Source organism: Leucoraja erinacea, chromosome 19 (genome assembly GCF_028641065.1).
Source record: "Leucoraja erinacea ecotype New England chromosome 19, Leri_hhj_1, whole genome shotgun sequence".
Classification (NCBI taxonomy): domain Eukaryota; kingdom Metazoa; phylum Chordata; class Chondrichthyes; order Rajiformes; family Rajidae; genus Leucoraja; species Leucoraja erinaceus.
This window is the reverse complement of record NC_073395.1, coordinates 38216272-38230286: the sequence shown is the minus strand read 5'-3', so window position 1 is coordinate 38230286 and position 14015 is coordinate 38216272. Positions and strand designations below refer to the sequence as shown.

At 44.1% G+C, this 14015-nt stretch overlaps 1 protein-coding gene across 1 annotated transcript in view; it reads right to left on the bottom strand.

Annotated features, from left to right (window-relative positions):
- The window catches only part of asz1 (ankyrin repeat, SAM and basic leucine zipper domain containing 1), an 88712-nt gene that overhangs the window by 46271 nt on the left and 28426 nt on the right, over positions 1-14015 (bottom strand). Inside the window, exon 3 of the mRNA XM_055650853.1 lies at positions 7158-7280. Within this exon, the coding sequence (XP_055506828.1) occupies positions 7158-7280 (123 nt within the window). The remainder of the gene's footprint in view (positions 1-7157; positions 7281-14015) is intronic.

Below are 14015 nucleotides of genomic sequence, written 5' to 3'. Positions count from 1 at the left end.
GGTGGGCCTGGTGGTCGACGTCCAATTGGTCCTGACGTCTCCGGTGACTGCACTGACCTGCAGCCATCGCCGTCGTGAAGACAGTACAAAGCCCCCACGCTGGTGCAATGAGCGGGGAGCTGGAGAGGGGAGGGAAGGGGTCACACACATGGCCGGGAAGCAGAGGGGTGTAGGTGGGGTGAAATTGAAGGGAGCGACAATCTGCTGCTGCCTGCACGCTGAGTTTAAAAGTTCCCACGCAAGACTCACGTTACACTGTGTATCGTGTCTACCGTGGGAACATTTTAACTCAGCGGGCAGGTAGCAGCAGATTGTCAATTATTAACCCTCCCGCGCAATATACTCTCACCTTCTCTTTTATGAATGGGGATTTAGTTCCCCTTTCTTCGAGGACCGACCGGAGGTTCCGCTGTCACCTCTGCGGGCTGCCCTCGGTGAACGTCCTGTCTCCCTGTCCCTGGGATAGTAGGGGGCGATCAAACAGCACAATACCCCCCTCCCCCTCCAACTCCAGAGGAATCCGCTCCCCGATGGGCCGCTACGGCGACAAGTGGCAGTTCGCCCACGGCCCGAACTGCGCGACCCCAAGAACAAGAAGTACCTTCCACACTATCAGCTTCTGCCCATACACTGCGTGTTCCTCTGAAGTTGGAACGGGGCTGGGCTGGAGTTGCTGATCTGGGATCTCCGTGCTTGCAGTGGGCCTGGGGGTCGGTGTCCCGATGAGAGGGCGCAGCTCGGGCTGTGGGCGAACTGCCACTTGTCGCCGTAGCGGCCCATCGGGGAGCGGCTTCTGGTGGTCCTGACGTCTCCGGCCAGTTTGCAGTTTTCCTCTGGAGTTGGAACGGGGCTGGGCTGCTGCTGGCTGTGGGTCTCTAGGATCTCCGTGCTTGCGGTGGGCCTGGGGGTCGGTGTCCCGTTGGTCCTGACGTCTCCGGTAACTGCACTGCGCTGCTAGAATCGCCGACGTGAAGACAGTGCAAAGCCCCCGCGCCGGTGCAATGAGCGGGGAGCTGGAGAGGGGAGGGAAGGGGTCACACACATGGCCGGGAAGCAGAGGGGTGTAGGTGGGGTGAAACTGAAGGGAGCGACAATTTGCTGCTGCCTGCACGCTGAGTTAAAAAGTTCCCACGCAAGACTCACGATACACTGTGTATCGTGTCTACTGTGGGAACTTTTTAACTCAGCGGGCAGGTAGCAGCATATTGTCAATTATTAACCCTCCCGCGCAATATACCCTCACCTTCTCTTTTATGAATGGGGATTTAGTTCCCCTTTCTTCGAGGACCGACCGGAGGTTCCGCTGTCACCTCTGCGGGTCGCCCTCGGTGAACGTTTTCAAGGACCTTTCTTCAAGGACCGAAAAAATGGCCGCTATTCGGAGGTTTTCGTTATTTGGATCGTCGGATAAAAGGTTGTGCACCTGTACTGGTTTACTGATAGAAGACAGAGGGTTGTGGTGGAAGGATAATATTCAGGTTAGATGCTTGCGACTGGGACCTCTGTTGCTTGTGATATAGACGGGTTGGTTAGTAAGTTTGCACATGACACAAAGATTGCTAGGGTGACAAACAGTTGTCAAAGTATACAGTGGATAAAAATAATCTACAGAAATGGGCTGAGAAATGGCAGATGTAGTTTAATCCAAACAAATGTGAGGTGTTGCACTTTAGGAGTTAGGAGGTAAGGGGAAAATATGCAATTAATGCCAAGACCTTGAACAGCATTGATGTACAGAGGGATCAGTCCATAATTCACTGAAAATGGCATCACAAGCAGATAGATACAAAAGACACATGATACGCTTGCCGTCACTGGTTGGGAGTCTGGAAGGAATCAGGCAGCTTTCTAGGACTTTGGTTAGGCTGCATCTGGAGTATTGCATGCAGCCCTCATCACCCCGATACAGGAAGAATGTGAAGGCTTTGGAAATGATACAGAGCAGCTTTACCAGAATGATGCCTGCATTAGAGGGTATTCTACATGGAGAGGCTGGATAGACTTGGACTGTTTTTTCTGGAATGGCGGAGGTTGGGGAGGGCGCTGACAGAAGAATGTAAAATTATGAGAGGCAAAAGTAGGGTGGTCACTCAGAATATTTTTTACCCAGGATGGAAAAATCAAATCCAGCTTGTATTATGTGTTTGATTTATGTGTTTTGGGAAAAACGCACTTGTTTAATTAACACCAAAACCTAATTTACGCGCTCATGTTTTAGAAATATTTCAAGAACTCAGATTTACACCTGGCAGCTTAGTCACCTGCAATGCTGACAAAGTACTGTACAGTTCAACAGTGACGGTATTCGGCAACTTGCCGCTTACCCTTTTCTCAGTTTACATGTTACAAAGTTCAGTGTTACAAAGAAATCCTACAAGAAAACAAAATAAAACCCCACCCAAAACACACTGTTAACATGTTTCTTTGAAACATCACGAGTTAGTCCAACATCTGGCCACAATGAATCTCAGCCATTGACATCTGGTATGTCCAGACCTCAGCCTACTGCTGCCTCAACCACTGACTGACCCATACCCTCACCTCTCTCTTTGATTTCATCAGCTGATGTGGACGACCCCACTCCTCCATCTATTCCATCTTGGGCAAGCAGAAGTCGCCAGTCGTCACTGTAAGTCTTTGCATTTACAGTCAAAAAGTGATGTTGTGATAGTGATCACAAAGTGATACAGTGAATTCAGAAAGTATTCACACCACTTTTTCCATATTTTGTTACGTTACAGCCTTATTCTAAAATGGATTAACTTCATTTTTTTTATAATGCCGTATACCCCTTGGCAAGTAAAGTTGGGACAATTGAATGGAGAGGTTTAAACACAGAGCTTGTATTCTTCCTCTTGAAAACAACAATGACAATGCTGTCAGCTATTGTTCATAAGTTCAGTAAGGCATAAGAACAGAATGAGGCCATTTGGCTAATCAGGCTAAGGCCAGTCTGCTCTGCCATTTGGTCATGGCTGATCTATTTTTCCCTTTCAACCCCATTCTCCCACCTTTTCCTTGTAACCTTTGACATCCTTCCTAATCAAGAAGCCATTAATCTCCACTTTAAAAATACCCAATGATTTTACCTCTGTGGCAATGAATTTCCAGAAGAGAATCTGCTATCATACATCGCTCAACTGTTTTAAATCTTTATTCAAACAGAAGCATTTCTTACACTAAGTATGCTCTCCTTAATCTCCTCTCAAATCTGTAGCCTCATTGGAGACCTTTGTACTTTGAACAATCTTTAATTGGACTTTATCTTGCACTAAATTGTGTACTCTTTATCTTGGACGGCTTAATTTTTTATTACGTATAGTCTTTTTGACTGGATAACGCACAACAGAAAGCTTTTCACTGTACCTCTGTACACGTTCCTGTACAATAAACTAAACTCAATTAATTCCTCCTCATCTCCATTCTAAAGGTACATCCTTTTATTCTGAAACTGTGCCCTCTGGATGTTTCTATTACTGGAAACATCCTGTTCACATTGACTCTATCTAGGCCTTTCATTATTCAGTAGGTTTCAATGAGATCTCCCCTTATCCTTCTAAACTCCAGTGAGTAAAGGCCCAGAGCCATCAAACGCAGCTCATGTGTCAACCCGGGTTCATTCTCGTCAACCTACTCTTGACCCTCTCCAATGTCAGCACATTTTTCCTCAGATATGGGACCCAATACTGCTCACAAAATTCAAAATGTGGCCTGACCAGCACACTATAAAGCCTCAGGATTACATCCTGTTTTTTATTTTAATTTTAGACGTCTCAAAATAAATGCTAACGTTGCATTTGCCTCCTCAGCTGCTACACCTGTGGTGAGCTCATTAAATCCCATCTTTATTCCGAATAGATTCAAAAGAAAATGAAACAAATATTGAAAAGGAAAATGGCATTAAATGGGACAACACTGCAAAGAACAAATAAAATATTGGGCATTTCTAAATGCTCAGCAGTGGAAAATGTTAAGCTGGCTTCTTGAATTCCTTCCTTGTACATAACGGAGGTACTCGTGAGGTTCGGTTCGATATGGCTTATTAATGTGCAAAAATAAACAAGTCCATGGATTATTTCCTTCAATGTTGCTTTCAGATGTCATTTGCTAGCTTAGTTTACATAGTTGTTCCTGATAATCTTAAATGACGTCTGTTTCATTACTTCTAACATCATTTCCAACCACACAACAAAGCAAATGAACCACGAAGACCACTGGAGTGATTATCCCCACATATGTTGTCATTTGCAGAGAGGGGGGGGAAGAGGGGAGGAGAGAGGGGGGGGGGAAGAGGGGGGAGGAGAGGGGAGAAGAGGGGAGGAGAGGGGGAAGAGGGGAGGAGAGGGGGAAGAGGGGAGGAGGAGGGGGAAGGGGAAGAGGAGAGGGGGAGAGGGAAGAGAGAGGAGGGGGAAGAGAGGAGAGAGGGGGGGAAGAGGAGAGGGGGGGAAGAGGAGAGGGGGGGAAGAGGAGAGGGGGGGGAAGAGGAGAGGGGGGGGGGGGAGAGGGAGAGGGGGGGAGGGGGGGAGGGGCGGGGGGGGGGGGGGGGGGGGGAAAGGGGGGGAGGGGGGGGAAGAGGGGGGGGGGGAAGAGGAGGGGGGGGGGGGGGGGGGGGGGGGGAAGAGGAGGGGGGGGAGGAGGAGGGGGGGGAGGGAGGGGGGGGGAGAGAGGAGAAGGGGGGGAGAGAGGAGAGAGGGGGGAGAGGAGGAGAGAGGGGGGGAGAGGAGGAGAGAGGGGGGGAGAGAGGAGGGGGGTGGGAAGAGGAGAGGAGGGGGGGGGGGAGGAGGGGGAGAGGAGAGGAGGGGGGGGGGGGGGGGGGTAGAGAGAGAGAACCCAAACCCCCCCAAACAGCCATTTGCAGGCAGTGCTTTTTTCCTTCAAACTAACCATAACCATATTTTCATTTTCAAACCAAATTAAGGGTACTTACTCACAGCTGTGTAGACATTTGTTCAGTCATTCAGAGCTCAGACCTCCATGTTGCAGACACTGATTGGGGCACACCACTTCCTGGTTTTATAGTCCCTCCTCCCTGCCGCCAGCGGGGGCAGCAGAGAGAATGGGGAATTTTGTAAAATCATTAATATCTCTTTCATATTTAATCTACGGGAAAAGTCCTCGGCACAGACGGCGGAGGGGGGCTCTGAGCGAGGTGGCCAAAAATGACGGCCGTAGGTGGCGGCGTTCTCTCGGAAATTACAGCACAGATCGCCAAAACCGGTCAAGAACAGAGTTTTAGTAATATAGATTAATGAAAGATATGCAAAAAAGTAACGACGTTAAAGGAAACAGGCCATTGTTAGCTGTGTGCTCAGTGAGAACGAGTACAGACAATGACTCAACAAGGCGACTTTGAAGCTGGTACGACTTGGGTAGGGAAGGAGAACTGTTACGAGACGTAGATGATTGAGTATGGGGGGGGGGGGAGGGGGAGGGAGAGGGGAGAGAGAGGGGGGGGGAGAGAGAGGGGGGGAGGGGGGGAGAGAGGGGGGGAGAGGGGGGAGAGAGAGGGAGGGAGAGAGGAGGGGGAGAGAGGGGGGAGAGAGGGAGAGGTGAGAGAGGGGAGGGAGAGAGGGAGGGAGAGAGGGGGGAGAGAGGGGGGGAGAGAGGGGGAGAGAGGGAGAGAGGGAGAGAGAGGGGAGAGAGAGAGAGAGGGGGAGAGGGAGAGGGGGAGAGAGGGGGAGAGAGGGAGAGGGGGAGAGGGGGAGAGAGGGAGAGAGGGAGAGAGGGAGAGAGGGAGAGAGAGAGAGAGAGAGAGAGAGAGAGAGAGAGAGGAAGGAAGAGGCGCTGGCGTCTCTGGCTTGCCAATGCCACTCAGTTTTAGCCTCAGTTGAGGCGCTGGCAATCTAGAGCTTCTTCCTGGCTGCCCAGTCTTGACCACATGGTAGCTCTGGTGGTCTCAGGTTTGTCCAAGTGACTCAGTCTTCCATGAACATGCGACAGGGGAACACAGCTGGCAGGGGGCTGACCCACTTTCTCTTACTTCCTCTCTCGCATTCCTTTCTTCTTCCTCATTCTTCCTCTTTCTTTTCTGCTTCTTCCTTCACCCTCTTCTTTCTTCTCTCTGGTATATATGCCTGGGTTTCATAAGGAGTAAGCTGACAAAGTTCCGGAGCCAATCTGATGTCAGCTAATTGCACATTGCTGTTACCAGTGATGCTGGGGATTGGCCTCTCCTGGCCTGTTAGCCAGCTATAGGGAGGAGAACGCTGTCACACTATTGTATTTACTAACTGATAATTTACCTTTATTATCTGATAATATTAAAACAGGATCCAACAAATGATATGTAGTCTGTAATCTGATTAAAGTGAATTTATTTTTCATAAATGCATCACTAATAATTCTTCGATTCAAAGTATATTGTTTTATTGTGCTGAATAACATGGACTTTTGTTTGAAGCTAAAACTAAATTCTCTCTATCAAAGTTTTTCATTTCCCATGTAATCGAGTATCAAAATAATTTTTGATTTAATCTGATGTGACCAGCACAGCCAAACATATATCAGCATGCTATCACTGGCAGTAATCAAAAGCCTGTTTCTTTTATAGTTTGTTTGAAGAGGGCATTATTTTACTTACACTCATCATTTTGCTTGTCAATCACAATTGTAACACAAGCACATAATCAAAAGAGTCAACTTGATGTATATTGCCAACTCTGCTTCATACAGTAGGTAGACAAAATTGCTGGAGAAACTCAGCGGGTGCAGCAGCACCTATGGAGCGAAGGAGATAGGCGGGTTTTGGCCCGAAACGTTGCCTATCTCCTTCGCTCCATAGATGCTGCTGCACCCACTGAGTTATCCAGCAATTTTGTCCACCTTTGATTTTCCAGCATCTGCAGTTCCTTCTTGAACTCTGCTTCATACAGACCCATGCCATAATGTTAGAAAACCTCCCCCTCACAGATGATTTCCAGCTGAAGAAAAAATACAGCAGCTGGGGATGTGTGTGTGTGTGTGTGTGTGTGTGTGTGTGTGTGTGTGTGTGTGTGTGTGTGTGTGTGTGTGTGTGTGTGTGTGTGTGTGTGTGTGTGTGTGTGTGTGTGTGTGTGTGTGTGTGTGTGTGTGTGTGTGTGTGTGTGTGTGTGTGAATTATTTTTGGGCATTTAAGTTGATTACCTGTACAATCTGAATTGCAGAACAAAGTATCTCACCTTTTACAAAACTTGCATTAGCACCTCGATCAAGAAGAAGACGACATATTTCAAGGTTAGCAACGTTTGCAGCATACATCAAAGGAGTCCATCCAAAGCTAAAACGTGTCTCCACATCAACACCTATGGCAAAGTTGCAGGTTAGGGTATCATGAGTTAGAATATACAGTAGTGCAAGAATGTTAAAATGTATTTACTATGCAGCCGATCCAATGGTCTTGATGGTGATGCCAAAGACCAAATGAAACTATTACCAATTACCTGCATCAAAATTGCAGCAGCTTCAGGCAAACATGTATGATTATGTCAAATCAATAGACGCGAAGCAACTAACACTTACCTGGCACCATATTTGTGAATATGCTTCACAGTGCCACACTCTTTTGTGACCAGCAGCAGAACTCTATCTACAAAGGTCTCCTGGCACTTGCACTGGCAAATCCCCTCTTGGATGTTATGCCAGATTAGACGTGGCAAAGAATTTGTTTTTCCACTTTAGTTTAGTTTGGAGATACAGCTCAGAGACAGGCCTTTCAGCCCACCGAGTCCGCATCGACCAGCAATCCCCACACATTAACACTAATTCACACACATTAGGAACAATTTACAATTATACCAAGCCAATTAACCTACAAACCTGTTTGTCTTAGGAGTGCGAGAGGAAAACGTACAAAGTCACAGTCAGAATCGAACCTGCTGTAAGACAGCAACTCTACTGTTGCGCCACTGTACCATCCTTATATCGATGAGAATTATTGGAAAAACCAGCAAGGGCATTTTTAGAAATTGTTTTAACATTCTACAACTATTTTTAAATATTCTGTTGATATCTCAAATATTTAGTTATTCCATCTTTTAAAATTTCTGAACATCTGAGATATTCAGAAAAGAATTAAACCCAAAAAGCAGTACAAGCTGGCAAAGTTGGGTGATGGGATTTGCTACCTGTCACAGTTGTTGGACCATTTCCAAGGAGGAAGTTCTAAATTGCTTCTTCCTATATTGATTCTACTCTTTCTCCCATTCTGCACGCAGTTATATCAGTGACACTACAGATGCTCTCTGTCAATGTTGCAGTGCCCTGATCCCAATCAACTCACCTTCACCATGGACATTCGGTCCTTTTTACACCTTCATGCCAGGAGGGCCTTTAATTCCTCCTTCGATAGTCTATTTCCACCTGCATCCACATTCCAAAATTATATTTTTCCTTGTACACATTTCTCACTCTTATGTGGCATCAACAGTTGTGTCATTTGGATTCTCTTGGTCTCTATTATGTCATATACCTACTGTTTTCTTCACCCGTTTCTTCCTGCATGTTTACTTGCTTTTACACTTCTGATCTACCTGAAATGTTCATTTTAGTTTAGTTTAGAGATACAGCTTGGAAAAATGGCCTTCGGCTGACTTAGTTCGCATCAACCAGCATCCCTGCACATTAACACTATCCTACACACACTAGGGACAATTTACACATAGCTAATTAACTTACAAACTTTGGAGTGTGGGAGGAAACCGAAGATCTCGGAGAAAACCCATGCGGTCACAGGGAGAACGTACAACTCCGTACAGGCAGCATCTGTAGTCGGGATCGAACCCGGGTCTCTGGCGCTAAAAGCGCTGTAAGGCAGCAACGCTACTGTTGCTCCTTCCTGGCCGCCAACTATGCTTCTTTTTCCACAGACACTGCCTGACATGAGTATCCCCAGCATAGTCCTACAATGTGAAAACAGGCCCTGTGGCTCAACTTTCACACACCGACCAACATGCTCCATCTACCTGCCTGTGTTTGGCTCATATTCCTCTAAATCTTTCCTATCCACGTATTTGTCCAAATACTTTATAAATGGTGTTATGGAATATTGTTCTTCATTCCTTGCCTGTAGACTAAACGAGTTTGCGTTTGATAACTAAGTAATTTGTAAGAAATGCTTGTCATGCACAAATCCTTTAAACTTCTCTCCTCTCACCTTAAAACCTTTTATTGTATGTATGACTGCTTAAATTTCGTTCAGACTTCGGTCTGAATGACAAATAAAAGGCTATTCTATATTCTATTCTATTCTATTAAAGCCATGCTCTCTAAAATTTGTAATTTCTCCCATGGGAAAAGGAAGTTGATCGTCTACCAACCTACATTTTTCATAATTTTATACATTTCGGTCAGTGCCCTCAACCTCCGACATACATGACAAAACAATGCCAGATGTCCAGATTGTCTTTATAGTCTCTAATCCAGACAATATCCTGGCAGAACTCCTCTGCGCACTCACCAAAGTCTCCGCATCCTTCCTGTTACAGGGCAACCAGATCTGTGCACAATATTCAATATGCAGTCCAACTAAAGTTGTATAAAGCTGCAGAATGACTTCCTGATTCTTTGACTCGATGTCTGACTGATAACGCAAGGCTGCCAAGTGCCTTCTTTTCAACTGTATTTGCTTGTGTTGCCACTTTCCCAATATCCCTCTGTATATTAACTCTGTTAAGGGTCCTACGATTAATTGTATACTTTCCCTTTACAATTGATCTCCAAACACCTCACACTTGCCCAGATTAATCTCCATCTACTATTCCCCTCTCTCCCCATATCTGTAACTGATCTATATCCTACTGTGTCCCATGAAACTATACACAACACCATATTTTGTATTGTCAGCAACCTATCTATATTTTTAGCCAAGTCAATTATATATATATATATATATATATATATATATATATATATATATATATATATATATATATATATATATATATATCTATATCTATATCACAAATCTAGCCACAATCTGATCTTGCATTTTAGTATCCCCAACACTGATCTCACTATTCTTCATGTCCTTCTCCTTGGTGAATACCAATGCAAAGTACATTTTTAGTACCTCTCCTACATCTTCTATCCTAAAGCATAAATGTCCTCCTTTATCCTACACCCTCCCTAGTTACCCTTTGGTATCTAATGCATATATAAAATCCCTCAATGTATTTATAAAATTCTATCCTATCTAAAGCTCTTATACTAAGGATATCCGTGTCAATATTGGTAACGTTAAATTAACCCACTGCCCCAACCTCGTTGTTTTTACAATTTCCATCATCTGTCTACATCTGTTCATCTATCTCCCTCTGGCTATTGGTTGGCCTACAGTATAATCCCAGAGTAATTTCACCGTTCTTATTTAGTTCTACCCATATCCCTCCAGTATGCCATCTCTGACATGTGATATTCATCCCAGTTAGTAATGCAACCACTCTTTGACCTCCCTTATGACCACATCTGAAACATTACCTTACTACATTGAGCTCAGTCCTGTCACTCTCGCAACCACATCATAGATACATAGACAATAGATGCACGAGTAGGCCATTCGACTCTTCGAGCCAGCACCGCCATTCAATGTGATCATGGCTGATCAACCTCAATCAGTACCCCGTTCCTGCCTTCTCCCCGTACCCCTTGATTCCGCTAGCCCTAAGAGATCCATGTAACTCTCTTTTGAATGCATCCAGTGAATCGGCCTCCAATGCCTTCTGAGGCAGGGAATTCCACAAATTCACAACTCTAAGCGTGAAAAATGTTTTCCTCATCTCAATTCTAAATAACCTACCCCTTATTCTTAAACTGTATCCTCTGGTTCTGGACTCCCCCAACATCGGGAACATGTTTCCTGCGTCTAGCGTGTCCAATCCCTTAATAATTGAATGTTTCTATAAGATCCTCTCTCCTTCAAAATTCCAGTGAATACAAGCCCAGTCCCTTCATTCTTTCATCATTTGACAGTTCCGCCATCCCGGTAATTAACCTTGTTAACCTACGCTGCACTGTCTCGATAGCACAAATATCCTTCAAATTAGGAGACCAAAACTGCACACAAAATACTCCAGGTGTGGTCTCACCAGGGCCCTGTACAACTGCAGAAGGACCTCTTTGCTCCTATACTCAACTCCTCTCGTTATGAAGGCCAACATGCCATTAGCTTTCTTCACTACCTGTTATACCTGTATGCTTACTTTCGGTGACTGATGTACTAGGACACCCAGGTCTCATTGTACTTCCCCTTTTTCTAACCTGACACCATTCATATATTAATCTGCCTTCCCGTTCTTGCCTACAAAGTGGAAAACCTGCCCACTCACCCAACCTGTCCAAGTCACTCTGCATCCTCATTGTATTCTCGTCACAGTTCACACTGTGTCATCTGCAAATTTGTTAATGTTACTTTTAATTCCTTCATCTGTTATTAATCTATATTGTAAATAGCTGCGGTCCCAGCACTGAGCTTTGTGGCCTCCTTCTAGTCACTGACTGCCATTCTGAAAGTGACCCATTAATCCCTCTTTGTCTCCCGTCTGCCAACCAATTTTCTATCCATGTCAATATCCTACACCCAATACCGTGCTCTAATTTTGCCCGCTAATCTCTTGTGTGGGACCTTATCAAAGGCTTTCTGAAAGTCCAGGTACACTACATCTACTGGCTCCCCCTTGTCCATTTTACTCGTTACATCCTCAAAATATTCCAGAAGATTTGTCAAGCAAGATTTCCCCTTAAATCAATGTAATTGCCACAGCATCATAGCTCAATGCACTGATCCAAGCTCTATGTTCCTCTCCTTTAACCTATCACTGCTTGTCCTTCCTTTCAGAAGTACTTATCATAATCTCTACTTTCCCCAACAGTCTCTCCACTTGCCAAACTGCTGCTTGGTTCCCGCCACTCACTCAACTTTAGTCCCAATGTTATTCATGAATGAATTTTGATGGGCCAGTAAAATCGTAATTTTCAGTTTTCGAATTCCATGAAAAAGCTTATGTAAACAACTGTCTGAGGGACAAAATCTAGATGCAATTGGAAAGGTAGGGCCCTTTGGGCCTTTGGGATTTGGGACTATCAATGAGGCTTTTGTGGGATAAATCCTCTTACCGTTTTAAAGTTTTTGGAAGAGGTCACAAAACAAAGTGGCACATGTTGTCTAAATAAACTTTGGTATGGCATCTGAGAAGGTCCCACATGCTAGGAGGACGAGGTTAAGGTACATGGAATCCATGGTGAGCTATTTGGATTAAACATTGGCTTGAGGATAGAAGGCAAAGGGTAATGGTGGAAGAATGTTTTCTGATTGGTGGTATGCGAACAGTGGGGTACCACGGGGATTTTTACTCGGACATCTGCTGTTTGTGATATACATTAACAACTTGGATGTGATTGTAGGAGGTATGATTAGTAAGTTTGTAGATGACATGAAAATTGGTGGCATTGTGGATTGTGGAGGAAGGTTGTCAAAGGCTACAGCAGGATATAAATCAGATGGAAAATTAGGTGGAGCTTTGGTAGATGGAATTTAATCCTAACAAGTGCAAGGCAATGCATTTTGGAAACTCAAATAGGGGTAAGATATATACAATAAATTATAGGGCATTGAGGAATGTTGATGAACAGAGAGAACCTACAAGTCCAAGCCCATAGTTCCCTCAAAATAGCAACACGCTAATAGATGGTAAATAATCCACATGGCCTGCTTCAGGGCAGAGAATTTTGATGGCAGGCTAAACGTTGGAAAATGTATACAATCTTTAATTTATATAATTAAATATTACTTCAAAATATTTGCATTACAGTTTGCAAACAATGAATAACTCCTGAAAAGTTCACTCTTTTTCTCAGAACAGACCAACGTACACATTAAGTTTTTTCCTGAGATAGGTTTTCTGTGAAAGCTATCATAAAGTATTTTTTGGCCTTCCATCACAGCAATGTGATGGATGTTTATGTAAATTATGGTGTGTCTTGGGTCTATTTGTTTGTAATGTATGGCTGCAGAAACGTCATTTCGTTTGGACCTCAAGGGGTCCAAATGACAAATAAATTGAATCTAATAAATGTTATTTTCATAGTTTATATAGCAAATACAGACACTGCAGATTTAAAATGTTGGCAGAGTTAAATTTACAGTAATGAATTTTAAGTGTTAGAACATGCTCAGTGTATTTGCTTCTGATGTGGAACAGATAGCGCAGCATCTGAACAAGGCTTGGAAAATAAATGCTGCAATTCAACTTTGAGGGAAATTACTGAATTGTAATCTTGGCTTGAAATACCTCAAATTTATGTTTATGATTTAACAAAAGAGGTAAATCATAAGCTCTTTGGTGTCATGTGTCTTTATTCCTACACTCTAAGAGGACACAATGCCAATTTAATACACCGATATTTTGTGCGTTATCAGATGTTTATTTCATGGTCTACGTAAAGATCTGAAACCATAGGCAAGCCCCATTCTTCTCTATAATTCAAGTAATGACCTATTGCCGAATTTTCTCTTCGAACAGGGGGGAGACTACACCTGTTCATGGAAGCATGGAGGACTTTCACACTTGATAGCTATATACTTAACAGTATTCGAAGATACAAAATTGAATTTATTCAAGAAAACATGCCACCAGTTCAGCATGCACCCCAAAGGGGTTTTACCCTCTCACTAAAAGAAAAACTGGAGGGACAAGCAGAACTGGTGAGGATACTTACAAAGGGTATCATTGAGAAATCTGAACAAGAACCTTTGGAAATTGTTTCAAATATATTTACCAAAACCAAAAAAGATGGTGGATGTCGCATCATCATTGACTTAACAACATTGAATACTTTCGTTAAGTATATACACTTTAAAATGGAAACATTTGTGACTGCCAAACAGCTGATTTCCAAAGGATACTTTATGGCAAGCATCGATTTAAAAGATGCCTACTATTCAGTACCTATTCATAAGGTTCATCGTAGATACCTAAAATTTACCTGGATGGGGCACCATATGGGCGGGATAAAATCGATATCATGTGACAATTTGGTCAACA